At 32.4% G+C, this 20,223-nt stretch overlaps 1 protein-coding gene across 1 annotated transcript in view; it reads left to right on the top strand.

Moving 5' to 3' along the window:
- Positions 1 to 15,635, top strand: part of LOC114328774 (octopamine receptor Oamb) — a 187,163-nt gene extending 171,528 nt beyond the window's left edge. The window contains exon 4 of the mRNA XM_050647748.1: positions 15,388 to 15,635. Within this exon, the coding sequence (XP_050503705.1) occupies positions 15,388 to 15,635 (248 nt within the window). The remainder of the gene's footprint in view (positions 1 to 15,387) is intronic.
- The last annotated feature ends 4,588 nt before the right edge of the window (positions 15,636 to 20,223 follow it).

Here is a 20,223-nt window from a genome sequence, read left to right as displayed (position 1 = left end):
TTAAAATCAGTGCTTTTGCAAGCGGTCGAATTTTGCAAATCGCCCGGCTCGCTTCAAATCCGCGCGCTCGGAAAATTTTTACGTATTAAATTTTGGCAGAAAACAATTTAATAATATTACTATTATAATATACAGTCTATTTACCACTGTATTTATTTTTCTTGATAAACTTTTACATGTGAAATCCAAAACGAATAGTCACTACAAGAAGAAAAAGTTTTATACTGTATATTATAGTAAGAAGTAACATTATTACTATTATATTTATATAACAATGAAAAAATTAAAAATATAGTTATATATTTCATATATATGTATCATTTTTATAATATTATTTCTTCAGAAATCAAATTTCACATATAAAAGATTATCAAGAAAAACAAATACAGTGGTAAATAGACTGTATATTATAATGGTAATATTATTAAATTGTTTTCTGACAAAATTTAATACAAGTTACGTAAAAATTTTCCGAGCGCGCGGATTTGAAGCGAGCCGGGCGATTTGCAAAATTGGCCGCTCGCTAAAGCACCGATTTTAAAAATAATTTTTAATAATTAAATGTAATTATATTTTACAATAATTTTTATTTTAGGATAATATAAGTCTTTCTTTGGTCAATGACTGTAAAATAATTTCTTAATTGTTATAAATAAAGGCAATACGATTTAAAAAACAATTATCTCGGCTTCAGTTGGTTGTAGAAAATTGTTGTTTTTTATAAATCTTCGTTTCATCTTTAGCAACAATAATCTGAAGTTAGAAACTCATAGGATGTACAGGGCCGCTTCAGCTCTAAATGTTTATAACGAAATTTGCCCCCTTATTTTCAAACCCAAAAATTAGAGATTTAAAAATGTTTTACGCATTTATTTACATCAGAATATGAAAATATAACTCTTTAGAAGGAGATTGGATGTTTCACCAACTCTCTACGATTTTTTTTCAAAAAGTTATAGCTTTCGACATTTGACCTCTTGGGATAAACAATTTATAATATCTAAGCAACAAATTCGTTAATCTAGCTTTACAATTTTTTTTAGGTTTGGAATTGAAAGATCTTTATTTTAAAGCTTTAAAAAATAAAAAAAATATTTGTACAATAAATAATGCAATTGTAAAAAACGGCCATTTTAGACATTTCGCAGGCTGTTTTGCAATAACCAATTAACAAAATTAAACTTACCATACCTCAAATTGTAGGTTTTTTAATTTACTACAACTTTATATTAAAAAGTTTTTTTGTAAAATCAATATCCTAAGCTGCAAAATTAAAAATCATTAAAAATTACAAATTTAACAAATGAATATCGCAATAAAAAAGCGCACAATATTTTTGGTTACATTTTAGTAGAAGGTATTCCTGGCATCGTCCTTTACAATACCTGATAGGTTTCAAAAATTCCTGAATTATATCCTGAAATCGACCTAGTTTTCACCCACAGCCTGGGGTAAATAACAAACGAATGGATAAAGGCAATTTATATTTTCATAAATATGTATATTTAGTTATTATAGAGGCAGTAAAATAAAAGTAAAAGGAAAAAACAATAGAATTTCACGTGTCCGGTTACTTTTGGGAGTTAGTGTACTTACATAGCCAAAAAAAAACAGAAAAATATTGTGAAAAGTCAAAAAACCAAATGAGTGATCACCCTTTAGCCATGTAAAATACCTAGTTTATTGTAGTTTTTATTAGTCTTATCTTCTTTTTATTTCTTTGACTTCTCTAATTCTTGTAGTATTTTTTAGTTAATTTACGTTTTTGTTCTACACCAATTTTTCTTCGTGTAGATATGTCGTTTTTCTCTCGTGTGAAAGTGCAAGTGATACGATTAATTTGCATGTATATCTGGCACTTCTAAGGTTTCGAGTTTCGAAAAAAAACCAAGTTTTGGTCCGTGCATGGAGTTTGAAAAGACGTTTACGTTTTTACAGTGTAGTACCGTGTATGCACCTGTGAAATACTGTCACCGTTTTAAGAGTGTGAAAAGAGTGTTTTTCAATTGTAAAAAATTAATATTTGTTTTATTTAATTTGTTAAAGAAATGGGTTCATTCCGTTTTTTACTAAAAAATATAAATTTGTGTACAAGCAACTAGTAAAAATATTTTTTTTTGTTTGTGGAGCAAATTGTAAATAATTACCCTTTTATAAAAAAGAACTTTTTTATAATAAAACGTTTTTATTATTTATAGGAGAGAATATAAAATAATTTGACGATATAAAATGCTTAAAATTCCAAAAACATATATAATTAAAAAGTACTTTTTACAATATCACGGTTTTGTTATACAGGGTGTCCCGAAAAGATTGGTCATAAATTATACCACAAATTCTAGGGTCAAAAATAGGTTGATTTAACCTCACTTACCTATATACAATAGTGCACACAAAAAAAGTTACAGCCCTTTGAAGTTACAAAATGAAAATCGATTTTTTTTCATACATCGATAACTCTTAGAGATTTTTTATTGAAAATGGACATGTGTCATTCTTATAGCACCAGCATCTTAAAAAAAAATTAAAGTGAAATTTAATCACCCCATAAAAATTTTATGGGGGTTTTGTTCCCTTAAACCCCCCCCCCCCCCCAAACTTTTGTGTACGTTCCAATTAAATTATTATTGTGACACCATTAGTTAAACACAATGTTTCTAAAACTTTTTTGCCTCTCAGTACTTTTTCGATAAGCCAGTGTTTATCGAGATATTTTGAATATTTGTCGAATCCACCACATATTTGTATATGGTGAAGTACGATTATAGAGACCTGTTGATAATCTGAAAATTTATTTATCATTTACATTTTTAGGTATATTTTGAAAAAAAAGCCACATCTCGATAAAAGCTGACTTATCAAAAAAAACCTAAGAGGCAAAAAAGTTTTAAAAACACTGTTTAACTAATGGTACCACAACAATAGTTTAATTGGAACGTACACAAACATTTGGGGGGTTTTAAGGAGCAAAACCCCCATACATTTTTTAGGTAAATATATTAAAAAAGAAGCCGCATCTCGATAACAACTCGCTTATCGAAAAAATACTAAGAGGCAAAAAAGTTTTAAAAATATTGTGTTTAACTGTTACCACAATAATGAATTAATTGGAACGTAGACAAAAGTTTGGGGGGTATAAGGGAACAAAACCCCCATAAAATTTTTATGGTGTGGACAAATCTCACTATAATTTTGTTTTAAGATGTTCTTGCCATAAGAATGATACATGCCCATTTTCAATAAAAAATCTCTAATAGTTTTTGATATATTGAAAAAAATAGATTGTCATTTTGTAACTTCAAATGGCTGTAACTTTTTTATGAGCACATTTGTACTAAGGTAAGTTAGGTTCAATCGAACTCTTTTTGACTCCAGAATGTGTGGTATAATTTATGACCAATCTTTTCGGGACACCCTGTATAAAAGACACATCATGTTTCGAAAGAATAAAATATGAATTTTTAGTAGGTGTATTAACAACTGTTAAAATTATAATTCCAAAAATTACACTAGTATAAAAAAGTACTTTTTATAATACCACGGTTGTTTAAAATGGTATATATAATAATTAACTTATAAAATATGAATTTTAAGTATATTTTTTAATTATTTATTAAAAAAATTAAAAAAAGACACGCAACAGCCGTGTTTGAACTAGGGAACTCTCGATCTGCAGTCTAATGCCACTGACCCACCATCAATCTGTAGATATCGATTTATTAACGTATTTTAATGCCTGCTATTCATTATCGCCGATGATGGCCGATCATGTGATTGTCTATGATCGGCACAATCATCGTGCAAGTGTCCACATAATCGTCCGTAGCATGTTGAACGAAAACCATCAAGATGGACGTGCAGTGTGTTGCTACTACAACAATTTATTTAATAGCGGTATACAACCATTATGTCAATATCGCCCAACGAAAAGTTGTAAAAAAATGGAGGAAAAGAAGAGTGGTCTTTGACAACTACCTTTAAGACAGGCTTGTTCGAGATAAAATCAAATGAGTTTAGATACATCAAACTTCGCAATTCGATAAACATTTTCACTCATCGCTGTGCACTTAGATATACTTTTTTCCAAAAAAACTATGGAGAATCTGCCTGCTGAATTATTGGTTAAACCTTCTAGAGAATTCTAAAACTTTATACGTATGTCACCGATCGATTTCAATTAGGTATTTGGTACGAAAAATATCCCCATTAGTAGCAAAACAAGACACTACTTTCAGAAAGTCCATACCAGTTAAAATACGACTTGAAATCGCATTAAGAGTTTTCGATACGGGGGAAAGTTCAGCTTACATCAACTTTTTAGTATAAAAAATTACACCTTTTTTAACCTAAGCACAATATTTTATGACGGGAAATGAATGATCGGCGATCGCGTGGGCATGTCAACGCAACTATTACTTATTACTCATTAACTTATTATTTATTACTCGACGATTCCCTTTGAAGCGTCTCCAAAAAAACCGCAAAATTACGGATCATCTACAATCATGGGCGATCATAGACGATCATGGGCAACTATAGCCGAGTATGCCCTCTACACAATCGTGCTCGCGCTTGATCGTCTGTAATCGCCGATTATGTAGAGGAGCCATGAAATATCATTGCGTTAGTCACATTTTTAAAATAGTTTGAAATAAAAAAAAACGATTTATCCATACAGGGTGATTGATTGGTAGGGTGAAGCTCCGTAGATCCGTTATAGTAATAGATAGCAATAAAAATTAATAACAAAAATTGTAGCCAACTTTGATTATAGATTGATAATCAGTAATCGTAAATTGTCAGTTTTAGACAATTCAGTCATGGCTTGCCCAAAATTTGGATAAATTTAGACCCGTAATTAATAATTTGCTCTGAAAAATGAAAATATTTCGAAAACTTATAAATTTAGACATAGGGAATGTCATATAAAAATTAAAGTACGGTAATGGAATTTTTCGGTAGTGATATTAAATATAGGGTGTTTCGTTTAAAATTACTGAGAAAATAATGTACTTGCATTATGACTCACCCTGTATTCAATATGAAGAAAATTAGCAATATCGATTATTTATGAAAATCTTGACAATAAATAAAAAATATGGCAATAATAAGCTATTACCGTTGTGCTTATTTTTATTTATACAGGGAGTTAAACTTGTTACGATTTTCATATAAAATTGGTTCTAACTTTGTAAATACAGGGTGAACTTAAGAAGATTTTGAATAAAATCAAATACAGGGTGTTCCATTTAAAAAAAAAACATAACTTTGATCTGTCACTATGTTATCGAAGACCCTGTAACATTCTAATTAATTTTATAATGTGAAGCTCAAAGTTGGCTACAATTTTTGTTATTAACTTTTATCGATATCCATTCTTATAACGCTATCCATTACTACAGGGTGTCTGCGTAACTTGGAACCATATGGGAAACTTTTTTAATATCAATTTTACGAAAAAAAGTCATTCCTTATAAAGTGCTCTGCATAGTCTAAAACCTAAGATGCAACATCAGATATCAAATTGTGTCAACAGTATACGAGGTATGTCAAAAAATATGAATTTCGCTCAAGAGCAAACTACCTTTATATTTCAAAATATCAAAAAATTTTATTGAGAAAAGTTATTAGTAATTAAAAACCATATTCAAATATGCAATAACAGCCTTCTACTTGAAAAAAAATTCTGAAATTTTCCTAAATTACCGATTCCGAACATCATTTTTGATTTATTAGACATGTAATAACTCTTTTATTAATAATTTTAGGAAAAAAAGTTATTCTTCATAAAAATCTTTGCATGGTCTAAACCTTAAGATGCAACCATCAGTTATCCAAGTTTGTTAATTTTATACTAGGTGGGTCAAATAATATGAATTTAGAAAGAATTTCTAAATTTTTTCTAAATCGATATTATTTGACACACCTCGTATAAAATTAACAAAATTGGATAACTGATGGTTGAATCTTAAGGTTTAGACCATGCACAGATTTTTATGAAGAATAGCTTTTTTCCTAAAATTATTATAAAAGAATTATTACATGTCTAATAAATAAAAATGATGTTCGGAATCGGTAATTTAGGAAAATTTCAGAAATTTTTTTTCAAGTAGAAGGCTGTTATTGCCTATTTGAATATGGTTTTTAATTACAAATAACTTTTCATAATAAAATTTTTTGATATTTTGAAATATAAAGGTAGTTTGCTCTTGAGCAAAATTCATATTTTTTGACATACCTCGTATACTGTTGACAAAATTTGATATCTGATTATTGCATCGTAGGTTTAAGACTATGCAGAGCACTTTATAAAGACTTTTTTTCGTAAAATTGATATTAAAAAAGTTTCCCATATGGTTCCAAGTTACGCAGACACCCTGTATAACGGATCTACGGAGTTTTGCCCCATTAATCAATCACCCTGTATAATAGCAGTTAAATATTGCATTGTAAGCTAGTTCAAAGCTATTCTACAAATTTCAGGTACCTAGGTAGACTAGAACTATTTTTAAAATGGATTACAAAATTTGCGGAGACCGTGACCAAAACCAAGAAAAGTATATAAAAACGTTTTAAAAAGAGAATTATTCTTCTTCTTTTGTCTCTTTCTTAGAAGGCATCCTGATAATCTATTTGTTCTTTGTGCTTTTTAAAGAGAAGTAAAAATACATACAGACACCTGTCACCAGGTAGTATTGGATTCCTATTACCCTAAAAAATATGGTTGGACGAGGGGTTTAAACTTGGTCTTGTCACCACTACGAGATGGTCGGTTAACGCATAACATATCTCCTGATGCTCTGCTATCTTCCGATTTACATTCGTCCTCCCATACATTCATTGAAAAACCACTCCCATGCAAATCACCGAAAGCTACTACCTCAGCTGCCATCTCTCTCATGCTCTCTCATATTTCGGCCTGCGACAGTTCAAAAACCATCTAGGTATTACCAGCTCGATTTAGAACTCCGTTGTGAGTTACCTCTCTCCTTCCTGAGAAATTTGTGGATCCGTGTCAACCACCACTGTCTCATCAATCTCTCGAGTTTTCAAGAATCAAAATTAATCATAGTCTATGACAATGTATGACTATGACTATGACAAGAATCAAAGATTCAACAGTTATAATTTCTTTTTATCAGCCCAACGTTCGCACTCCAATATTGTCTGTGCCATAGTATTCGAAAGACCACAGTAAAGGCTGTGCTTGGACTTTGGACTATACCTTGCTAAACCTGAAAAGGCCTCCCACTCTTTCTGCCACTGGTCGATTAAAATTAATCTCTCGATCAAGGCTGATCAAATTTGAATCTCGAGTGAGATGTCGATCTCACTCATCTTTTTCTCTGCAATTTTCTACCCCTACAACTATGAATCCTGCCCCTCTTACCCGATAACACATGTAAGGAAACACGGCCGGTGACCATTCAAAGAGCGGCAGCTGATACAGTCCTGTAGACGGGTAGCAGTCATGCTACCCGCAGCAGAACAGTTCTGTCCACACCTACCATGAGCCCCGTTTAAGTTGGTATTTTTAATGCTACACTCCAGAATGGTGCCACGTAGGGGACGATATCGTGAAGCGACTTTCTTCTTTCAGATTTAGGTCCATCGATATTTTGCATTATGCTCCCCAGAACAGCCCTTAGCTCTACGAGTCACCCCACGCAAATGTTCCCCTAACTCCAATTCTTACAAAGACTAACTCACAAATACTTGATGTACTTCCTGGGCGTTACCATCGCTTCCGAACACTCAAATACCACGCCTCCTCTTTCTCTGTAGCCTCTGGTACTACATCCTCCGTCTTATCCTTCTCAAGAGCAAGATGCTGGCTTATGCAATCCTCTACGAAGACATAAGCATGCTCAAGAGTAACACCCTCTCTATATTCGCGGTTTAACACCCCGTCATATGCCAGGTTCCACAGAGTCGGTACGTCCAGAGTCCAGAACGGAACCCTGTGGGACCCCAGCCGTACCGTCACCTTTGTCACTATCTTGCTCTCGAAAACATAATCAGCGATCACGTTCCTCAGATAATCCAATTCAATGCATTAAAAGCATTTCGGACGTCAAAGAGAATCCTGATGAATCGGTAGAGATGAGAGTACTGAGAAGAATTACAGGAAATACGTTGAGAGATCGAAAGAGGAGTGAAGACATTAGAAGAAAATGTACAGTGTATAAACGAATGGACACTAAATAGAAAAAAAGAATGGAATAACCACATAATCAGAATGACGGAGACACATGTGGTCAAAATAGCACGAGATAAATCACCAATCGGCCAACCGCGCAAAAGATGGACTGATAACCTTCCATAGAGGTATCAATCCGCCAATAAACAAGCAAAATTGCTTATAAAGAGGAAAAAAGAAGAAGAATGAGAAGAAGTAGCGGATTTTTGCGTCCCTTATTACTTTTGTTAATCATAATAACTCTTTAGTCAATCTATATTTATGTAAGATTCGTTAAATACAATCGTATTAAAAGTCCGTGTGATGTTTAACAGTTTTAATTAATAAAATAGATAACTAAATTATAGATACTATTAAATTGACGAAATGTAAAAGTGTTTGTGTAATTGCGACCAAAATTTGCGTGTTCTTATAAAAATAAATGTATTGGGAAATAATTGCGTCTGATTAATATTATAACCGGCTTGTCATAATATTCGTCTTAAAGCGTATCTTTACGTCTTAAAGCGTCTTTTTCTATTCGCTCAAAGAACACGTCCGTCTAGATCCTGATGTTAAAATCGACTTCCGTATTCTTCCCACAATAACCAAAATTCTCTTACTGCTAATCTCCTCTTCTCATGGTTTAATTCGCTTTCGTGAGAACTAACCTATTAAAATTTGTTCAAAGGGCTCTACTTGTTTTTTTTTATGTCTTAGGGACGATTGAAAATAAACACAATGTTTTCACTAAACTACCCGTCGATTAGATAGCCCACACATCGGTCCCTAAGGGCGTCGACGGACACTGGTTTCGTGTTTTGTAATAATATTTAAGAAAAAAATATATACAGTAGACTTAAAAATTAAGATAAAATATTTACAACTCTACATTTATAATTCGTCTCTTTATAAAACAAGTTTTTAATACTTTTTCACAGTTTGTGGACCAAATAACTGGTTTTGACTTTCTCGATATACGGAATAAACCCATTTTTACAATAATACGAATATATCTAGACATCTAAGAGTGACTTGTTCTAGGTTAAACGCTTTCGGATGGAAACGAAAGCTGCCAAAACTCTGGGCATTATAGTCGGCGGATTCATATTCTGCTGGCTCCCCTTCTTCACAATGTACCTGGTACGGGCGTTCTGCCACGACTGCATCCACCCGTTGTTGTTCTCCACCCTCTTCTGGCTTGGGTACTGCAACAGTGCCATCAATCCATTGATATACGCACTTTTCTCCAAAGACTTCAGGTATGTTGAATGAAATGATTTTTTAGGCTTCAACGCAACATTAGGCTATGTATGGTTTTTATATATAAACAAAAAAAAATTATTTCATTTTGTTTAAAGTTTAATTAACCTTACTACATTTTTCTCACACTGAAATTAAAATCCGCTTCGAAGGACCATATGTGGAACTTGATATGCACTTCGATAATTCAAATCCGTGTGTGAAATGCAAAGCTGTACATGAATTAAACACAATAACTACAATAACGGTGACGGTAACGGTAATTAAACACAATAATGAAATATTTGAAACGGTGTCGCGTTGGAAAAATGTATTATGGTTAATTAAAAGATATAAGGGCGTGAACATATTTTAATCGTTGGAATGAAAAGTTCGTAGATTAACATAAAAATATTTTTTTTATAAAATTTGATTTTATTATTCAATATACACACACCGGCAAAATTAGCCGAACACGTTAAAAATGGGACATGTTTGATGTCTCGTATTTCATAAACCAGTTGTCCGATTTGAGTGATTCTTTTAGTATGTTATAGCCTTATTATTTAAGAATATCGGTGTAATAATATTGTTGCTAGACAGGTAAATGTCAGTTTATACCGGGTGTAACAAGCATACTGTGTTTTTTTCTTAAAGTTCCGAACACCCTGTGGAATATTCCAGCGTACATAAAATATTAAAATTAAAACTCGATTGTAGAATTATGCTTTCTTAACATTTTCTTTTTTGATTCATTTGCTTATGTTGGAAAATAAAAAAGTTATGTGCTTTAACAACTAACCATGTTTTTTATCAATAAATCCTCATAGTAGGGGAGAAAAGTATGGTAAATTTGCAATTACTCGAGCGTTCTTGGGACCTGGAGTGGATTGTGAAGAGTGGGTGCTACAACCAAAAAAAGTTAAGTTAAGTTTTCCATAAAGTGTGGGACTCTCCATTTTTCAATTTAATTTTCCATTTCCACCAATCGTTTTTTCCGATTATAGCGCCATTTATCCATAATAGGATCCAAATCTGCAATAAAAATTGGGGGCTTCTATTTACTATTTTAATGTAACCCCCCACCCCACCTCCGTGGGGGGTTGTGTTTGGTGCCATTCGGTAGATTTTTGAAAAATATTGAATAGGTATATTTTGCAGTTTTACGATCTGATGTTCATTTCGCAAAATATCGCGGGGTCGTATTTATAATTTTTAATTTACCCCCCACCCCTCTCCGTGGGGTGTCACGAGCCCCCACGGAGGTGGGGTGGGGGATTTAATTTAAAATATTAAATAGGAGCTTCCAATTTTTATTGCAGATTTAGATTCTTTACGTAAAAATAAGCAACTTTTATTCGACATATTTTTTCGAATTATGGATACACAGCGCTATAATCGGAGAAAAATGATTGTTTCAAATGGAACATTAAATTAAAAAATGAAAAGTCCCCCACTTTATGGAAAACTTAACTTAACCTTTTTCTGATTTTAGCACATACTCTTCAAAATCCAATAGGTCCCCATAACGCTCGAGTAACTGCAAATTTAGTATACTTTCCTCCCCTACTGTGAGGATTTATTGATGAAAAACATGGATAGCTGTTAACGTACATAACTTTTTTATTATCTCACATAAGTAAATGAATCGAAAAGGAAAATGATAAGCAAGCCTAAGTCTACAATCGAGTATTAATTCTAATACTTTATATTATGCTAGAATATTCCACAGGGTGTTCCAAACTTTACGAAAAAAACACAGTATGATTGGTACACCCAATATAAAATGGTATTTACCTGTCTAGTAACAATATTATTACAACGATATTCTTAAATAATAAGGCTATAACATACTGAAAGAATCACTCAAATCGGACCACTGGTTTATGAAATACGAGACATCAAACATGTCCCATTTTTAACGTGTTCGGCTAATTTTGCCGGTGTGTGTAGTTACTTTCGAGAGCGATACAACGATTATAGGGGTCATACAACTTTTCAATACCACGTTCATAATACAATTTGTCTTTAACCTCAAAATAAGCCTCAGTTTTGGCGATAACCTCTTCATTGGTGCTAACTTTCTTTCCAGCAAGCATTCTCTTGAGGTCAGCGAACAAGTGGTAGTCGCTGGGTACCATATCTGGTGAATACGGTGGCATAGGCGTAACCAGGGGGTGGTTTTGGGGTTATAACCCTCCCCCCTTTTGGATGTACTTTGAGCTCTATACGCTTAACACCATTATTATTCCCTACCCCCCAGATACCTTCAAGTATTCAAGTAGACGTAACCCCCCCTTTAGGATCATCCTGGTTACACCTCTGTACGGTGGCTGCGGAAACAATTCGAAGTCCAAATTATGAAAGTTTGCCGTCGTTTTCATTGATATGTGACACAGTGCGTTGTATTGATGAAATAGTACTTTATTTTTCTTCAAATGGGGCCGTTTTTCGCGATTTCGTCCTTTAAACGCTCCAATAACACAATGCAATAGTCGCTGTTATTGGTTTTCCGTTTTTAAGATAATCGATGAATATTATTCATACGCGTCCCAAAATACTGATGCCATAACCTTTCCAACCGACTGTTGCATCTGTCCACGCTTTATATTATATTATATCATTATTATATCATTATTACGTATTATATTATACAGTACGTAAATTGTTCAGCTGGACATAGGAAACATACATCGTATATATTTAGATACATAAATCCATACATTGTATTATATTGAGATAATTGTGGCAACTGAGCTACAAATACAAATTGTCAGTAATTGTTTATCCTTTCAAAATTCGTTAAACGTCAAGTATTATTTGTCATCTGAACCCCGAAGCGAAGAGTATTATTTAAAATGTTTATTTATACTTCTCCAGAAAAGATGCAAATAATTAAATGGTATTATCAAGATAATTCGTTAGCAGAATGTGTAGATCTATTTGCTAATACTTTCGAAACTAGACCCATACCTTGTAGACAAAGAATTGCAAATGTTATAAATAGTTTTGAAATACAACATTGCTTAAAAGATTGTACAAAATGTCACAAAAGAAAAGAGATGCCCCCGGAAAGACAGCAGGAAATCCAAAGAAGGGATGAAGATATTTGTTCTACAATTGAAGTAGATAAATGCAGAACCACCAGAAGTGTCGCCAAAGAGTTGGAGGTTTCGCATACCACAGTTCATAAAGTTCTAAAAAAATATGGCTTTAAGAGTTTCAAATACTCGAGAACCCAGGAGTTATTTCCCGGAGATCATTATCGTAGAATGGAGTTCTGTCAAGCTGCAATGGATGCATCTCACGAAAATGATGATTTTGTAAAAAACATTCATACCTATTCTGTAACTCATTTCGATGATAGAAGTCAGTAAAATCGAATAGAAGTGACCAAGTCGAATAGAAATAGTCCAAATCCGTATTCCATAACTACTTCGGAATCTCTACAATCGTAATGTGAATAGAAATCACTTCGACAGCATTTACCCTGTCGAGATGAGATTTCGATTATCGGAATTGTGGTTGACGCAAGCGCGTTTTGTTTTGTTTTGACGTTTATATTTTATATATAAAAATAATTAATTACATACTACTTATTTATAATTATTTATAGTATTTGTACCTTTTTTTAGCTGCTTAATTTTTAGTCTGTGGTGTTATTTGTTTAGAGAACTATATATATTTCATTTAGACATGTTGTACGAGTATGAATAATTGGACCTAACCTTATTTATTTGCTACTTGGCATCTGAATGTTTCCCATTCACATTGTTGCCATATTTTGTTCGTATATTTCTTGTACAATTGCAATCAATGGTATAATGCACAAGAATAGCTTGATAAATAAATATTATACCAGTATACTTGTATATTTATCAGTCAACGCTCATAGCCTGAACAAATTATAGAAAAGATGCCATTTTTGGGAAAAGTTGTTTAGCAATTATTTCAACTGAAATCGAATCTTAAAGATTGCATATTATTAGTAATATCAATTTTAAATAATTTATTAATAATAATGAATTAATAACATCAATTTAAATATCTTTGATTTAAAAGCATTTATACTTCTTATCTTCACTTATCTTTTTTATTTATCAGTTTATCTTCTTTTTTATATCAATTTTAATTAACTTTAATTTAAAACCATTTATCCTCTTTTAAGCTTTTTGCATCCAGTATTTACACGAATATTTTATTTACTTCTCAAAACTTTGAGGATAGTATGAAGAAAGTATGAAAACATTAAGGAAATGGCAACGGTGTCATATCTCAAGTAACAAAATAGGTCACAGAACACAATTTCGCTGGTTACTGCGCGGCTGCCACCTCCTCAGAACCGCGTGAAATAGAAGTCAGAGATTCCGATTACGATATGAGTTACAGAATACCGATCCAAACACAAAAATGACGCGATAGATATCAAACATTCCGATTTTGGGTAATTACGATTCGACTTGGTCATTTCTATTCGATTTGTTAAAAGTTACAGAATAGGGCTGATTCTTTTCACCGATGAATCGTCATTTTCTGTACGGGGTCATCACAATCCTTCCAGAACGCGGTATTGGTCTCAGGAAAATGGACATAGAAGCATTGTACATCGGACTCAACGCCCTCAAAAACTTAATGTGTGGACCGGCATTTTGGGTGACCATGTAATTGGTCCATTTTTCATTGAGGGAGTTCTGAATTCAGCTAAATATCTTGCTCTTTTACAAGATAGCATTATTCCAGCTATTCAGAATCTCCCAGATGTACGTTTAGAAGATGTCTGGTACCAACAGGATGGCTGTTCCGTTCATAATGCGCGTATCGTGAAAAATTATTTAAGCACAATTTTTCAAAATCGCATTATAAGCGGAACAAGCAACCAAATTAAATGGCCTGCAAGATGTCCCGATTTGGCTCCCATGGATTTCTTTTTCTGGGGACATATTAAATCCACCATCTATGGCAACGATCTCGAGAGGGCACATAGTCTAGAGGATTTGGAAAATAAAATAAGAAACGCTTGTGCTACGATTACGCCACAACAGCTTGAAAACGTGAGACAAGCATTTTATGATAGACTAGGTTATTGTCTTGCAAAGCAAGGTGGTCTATTTGAACCTTTCATTTAGTTTACTTATTATTTTCTACCGTATAATGTATTGTTGGATTTCCAATTACTTTAAATTAATTATTTATTTGTTTTTAACTGCATTTTATTCATTTTAAATTATTTACGTAGATTTACAGATTTAGCAGAATTACCTCCCTCGAGTCACACGTAATAGAGTCTTTTTCATGAAAGAAAATTCTACATACAGTTTAAAAACAATAGGCGTGGTTTCCTGTAGGCCTATTGGGGACTATCTTTCAACAATAGAAAAGATCAGCGCACTGGCTAGCTTACCTCAAGTGGTATGAAAACGGCTAGGTATGTTTGTAGAGGAGAAATTTACTTTACTCAAAGGATTGTGACCGATCAGAGGTCACAGGTCAAAGTATCCTCAAAATACTAAGGTAGCCACTTGAGGACACTTTTGCCTTTGATCCCCTACGACACGCAAAGATCGCCGTTCGTGAAGTCACAATCCTCGCTTATATTCATTTCGACTGACACAAATAAACGTCAAACATGACAATATAGTAGCTGAATATTTTTGGCCTGAGGGAATGAGAAAACTCTGTCTGTTTAATTTTGTAATTAGTTTTAAATAAAAAATATTTTAAAAATTAAAGTAAAATTATTAACTCATCAATCATAATCTTTGTTTTTGAGTTATTTATGGACATTCTTGCTTACAAATTCACTTATTGTATTCGTTGTAACGACTCTATTGCACCAGAAACTCGAACACAAGCTTCAACTAACACAGATTAGCGCAGTTGCCACACTCAACTTAATGGACATTGCCTATGTCCAGCTGTACGATTTACGTACTGTATCATTATTGCTTAACAATGTTCTTCTATAGGTTTGCATTCAAGAGAATCATCTGTAAATGCTTCTGCACCAAACGCCAAAGAGATTCTCGCCGAGGCTCCGATGGTTCTCAGCTCAATCAAGGCGGCAAGCACTTCCGGTCTCCCAGCTACAATATGCAGCACCAAGGTAACTCCCTCGGAGATGACAGCGATCCAGGTGGCGACATCATGGATTCCAGGTGACGCAGTGCCAAGAGAGGCATCAGCAAGATGCACGAGGAAAAAGAATCTGTTTTAAAGGTCGCCATGTGCATGATGGTTGGCTGACAAAGAGAAAATTTTGCTACCGAGATGAATACGTCGGTGTAGATATTGTATGGAAAGGGGTTTCATTAAACAGTTGTGTTTATGGCATTTTCCTATGTTATATTTTATTTATATTTTATTTTTTTTTTGTGATACGTATTATAGCCTATTGATTATCTACTATAGAAAGGAACTACAACGTTAACGGGGTTTTATTATTTCATATGGTCAATTAATCTCTATATATGAAAAAACCGCTGTGTGCTACCATTTAAAGGGGTGCGTTTTTGAGAAATGGGTGAATTAGTCCCTGGGCACAGGTTACATTAGGGTGAGTTATATGCACTTTTGGTACAAACACGTCTACATAAAAATTGTTCCTGTTTAAATTTCCTATCTAAATGTAACTTTTTAAAGTCAAAGATACTTTTTTTACAAAAATATATTTAAAAGAAAAAGCACAAAGAGACCCAAAAGAAAGAAATTTTGATTTTTGTCCCATAACTTTTGTCTACGAGGATATTGGTATAGACATTGCTTCAAAGAAAGAAAACTTACATATTTTCTCTTTAAAATGATGTTTGGTAGAGATCATTAGGATTTACAGTTTTCGAAATATGATTTTTCAAAGTTCGCCACTCACAGCAATTTTGGGCAATTTTCCTTGTTATTTCGCAAATATTGTTCTGTAACTTTTTTCTACGCAACTTTAGGCATATGCAATGGTACATGTAGGAGGAATAGAAATCAATTACCTTTAAAATTTTCTACTGTATAATGTTGTACGACTTCTTTTAAATAGGTTATCTTGTTGAAGATTTTATACTTTTAACGAGCTTTTATATTTTTTACGATTATTTTTTAAATTTCCCATTATAACTTTTTTTCTTCTACATTTAGGTATATATTATATAATAAAAAAGAAAGCTTATTCTGTTTACCTTAAAATGGTGTATTATAAAAAATTCTAGGATTATTTTTGAATAAGATATGCTTTTTCAAAATGTAATAAGTACTTGCAACGATTTTTGATTTTAGGATTATTTTTTAAATTTCTCATTATAACTTTTTTATATGATTGTGTGTTATGATTGAATCTTATTCTTTATAGGTAATACTTTGGATCCACTTGACTCGGCCGGGCAAACTTCAAAATATGGATTAATTCCAATATTTACTATCAAAGCTCCTGCACCACAAGCTTTGCTTGAAAAAATAGCATGTAAATGTACAAAGGGATGTACAAAAAACTGCGGTTGTAGAAAGATAGGAATTAGTTGTTCAATATTCTGCAAAGGGAGCATGTGCATGGGTACTAATTGTGGGATCTCTGAGGTGTCAGAGGAAGATATTGAAGCTAATGCTAACGAAGAGATGGACTTTGATTTTGAAAAATTTTTAAATGTCAACGTTTAAAAATTTTAACTAAAGTGATGTTTTCTAAGACTAATGTTTATGTAATTTTTGTAACCGAAATAATTTTAAATAATACAGGTAAAAAAATATCAAAGAATCACTCGGTTTCCATTATTTAAATATAGATTTTACACCATTTTAAAGAACAGAAAGTAAACCCTCATTATTGAGCAATATATAGTATATTCATTTACAAGAAAAAAAAAGTTATAATGAAAAATTTAAAAAATAATCCTAAAATCAAAAATCGTTGCAAGTACTTATTACATTTTGAAAAATAATATCTTATTCAAAAATAATTCTAGAATTTTTTGTAATACACCATTTTAAAGTAAACAAAATAAGCTTTTTTTATTATATAATATAATATATACCTAAATGTAGAAGAAAAAAAGTTATAATGAGAAATTTCAAAAATAATCGTAAAAAATGTAAAAAATAATATTTTTTTATATTAGGTATTATATAATATATAATATAATATTTATATTATATATACTATATAATATAATATATAATATATTATATAATAGTATTATTTTATTTTTATATTATATTATAAAAAATCGTTAAAAGTATAAAACTTTGAAAAACCATAATCTCTTGTAAAAAAAGTCGTACAACGTTATACAGTAGACCATTTTAAAGGTAATTGATTTCTGTTTCTATTACGCGTACCATTTCATATACCTAAAGTTACGTACAAAAAAGTTACAGAACAAAATTTGCCAAATAACAAGGAAAACTGCCCAAAATTGATGTGAGTGGCGAATTTTGAAAAATCATATTTCGAAAACTGTAAATCCTAATTACCTCTACTAAACAACATTTTAAAGAAGAAATATGTAGGTTTTTTTCTATAAAGCAATGTCTATAAGACAAAAGTTATGGGACAAAACACAAAATTTCTTTCTTTTGGATTTCTTTGTGCTTTTTCTTTTGAATATATTTTTGTAAAAAAAAGTATCATTGACTTTAAGAAGTGATATTTAGATAGGAAATTTAACCAGGAACAATTTTTATATAGGTATGTTTATACCAAAAGTGCATAGAACTCACCCTAATGTAACCTGTGCCCAGGGACTAATTCACCCGTTTCTCAAAAACGCACCCCTTTAAATGGTAGCACTCCGCGGTTTTTTCATACATAGATGTCCATTGACCATATGAAATAATAAAACCTCGTTAACGTTGTAGTTCCTTTTAGCTATCGCATTTTGAATATAATCAATAGCCTATTACAACAATAGACATATTTAAATAATGGAGAAGAAATATCTTCGATTAACTTTTTTTAGTTTTTAATCTATATTGATATGCATAATCTATAATTTTACACCAGAATAACAAAGAACTATATTCCCTATAAAAATGACTTGTTCACTTGATAAGTGTGTGGTATCTTCATGGCAAATGTTTTATGTAAACGTTGAATAGAAGTGTTGACACATATTATCCTGTTTCATTCCCTGTGGTTACTGAGGTATTTATTTTACTTTATTCTCTCTGATTTCATAATAAATTTAGGATAATTCGTAGATGGATCATCAATGCTTTATTTTGTGGCGTATCCAGTCTAAAGCCTTTTTGAACTTATAATTATTATAAAGTCCTGGCGTCCTATACTATCCTCTCTTCTAATCATAGGAGTCTCTGGTTTGGTGTCAATCTGCTGGTGGGTGTCTTATTTGCCATCTAGTTTATTTTGTTTTCTGGTTCTCGTTTGCGAAGTTGCTGGTTTGTGGCGTAAGCGTTTTGTTTCCTTTGGTTTGGCCATAAGCTCCAGATGACCCAACTCTATTAACCTTGTTTTCAGAGTGCCGAATGTTGACGATCATATCAATGCTATTGTATAGCAAGCTAGGTCTGCTGAGGAAGCCTGTAAGGCAGAAACAGCTGTCCAGGGATTGTGGATTAGGGTGCATCGAAAAAATCTTATATCTAATAGCGTGAAAAAGTTGCTAGTGTTATTTTTCAGCATATTAGCATGTTTAATTCTTTTTCTAAGCGAATTTTCTACCGCCCCCCCCCCCCAACCCTTGAATTTAATTAAATATCTGATTTTTACGGAAATTTCAATTTATATTATTTGGAATACTCGATCTGAGATAAATTAAAGAAAACTTAAAATGTTGTCAATTACAAATTTAAATGATATTTAAAGTTATATTTGTTTTTTCAGTCTCCCCAACCCCTTTGAAATGTCCCGCTTCGTGAGTCCGTGCGTGTAATTTTCACTTATGTTTGGTGCGATGCCTTACTTTGGTATTATTGTTGTTTGTAAATTAAAAATTTTTAAAATAGATAAACCAGGACCATGGGGAATAAAATCAAGATGTGCTGTGGACCGCCCCATTTTTGGGCAACCACCAAATATACCTGAAAATGTTTTAACGAAATGCAAACAAGCTATGAAGTTTTGTGGTTGCAAGAGAATAAAAATCTCAGCAAGAAAGAGCCAGAATTTTCTGTTATTCACGAACAGGTTGCAATTAAATTGAAGGAAATATGGAAAAAGGTTTTAATTCTAATTTAACATACAAGAATTATTCAGCTTTTAAAAGCCTATCATGACAAATATATGAAACTTATGAAACCACTTAAGAACAGGCAAAACAGTGAATTTTACAAAAATAAAATTCAATACTTTAGGAACAAAAGTAAAACTACACGTTTCGATATTGCAGCATGCAAATGTGACACTCTGATTATTTGTCTTTGTAGCAAATCTCATAAAGTGCCTCTTGATGAGCGCGAGTTTCTATTAAATCAAAGAGGTCCCAGAAAAATGGTGATAAGCTCGATTGATAGGGAAAACAAAAACAAATATAATCAGAGAGAACAACGGTAAAAAAAATTTACCGACGCAAAGACAAAACTTAGGTCAGGTAAAAAACAGTACCAAGTTTTATGGTCAATCGATCGTGTAAGAACACATAACACTTGTGCTTGAGCCAGGGTGCAAATATTTCGGATATGGGTATCCACTGTCTGGTATATCAGAAAATATCAAATCCTGCTATTGCATGTGACGAAACAGTCGTAAATACTGGCGTTAAGGGTGATGTAATACGGCTGTTAGAAGAACATCTTAACAAAACCGCTTCAGTGGTTTGTATGTTTGTGACATTCAAATGATCTACCCCTTGGACATCAAAAGAAGT

Source organism: Diabrotica virgifera, chromosome 3 (assembly GCF_917563875.1).
Source record: "Diabrotica virgifera virgifera chromosome 3, PGI_DIABVI_V3a".
Taxonomy (NCBI): Eukaryota; Metazoa; Arthropoda; class Insecta; order Coleoptera; family Chrysomelidae; genus Diabrotica; species Diabrotica virgifera.
Note: the sequence above shows the minus strand (reverse complement) of the source record. Positions and strands in the feature narration are given on the sequence as shown.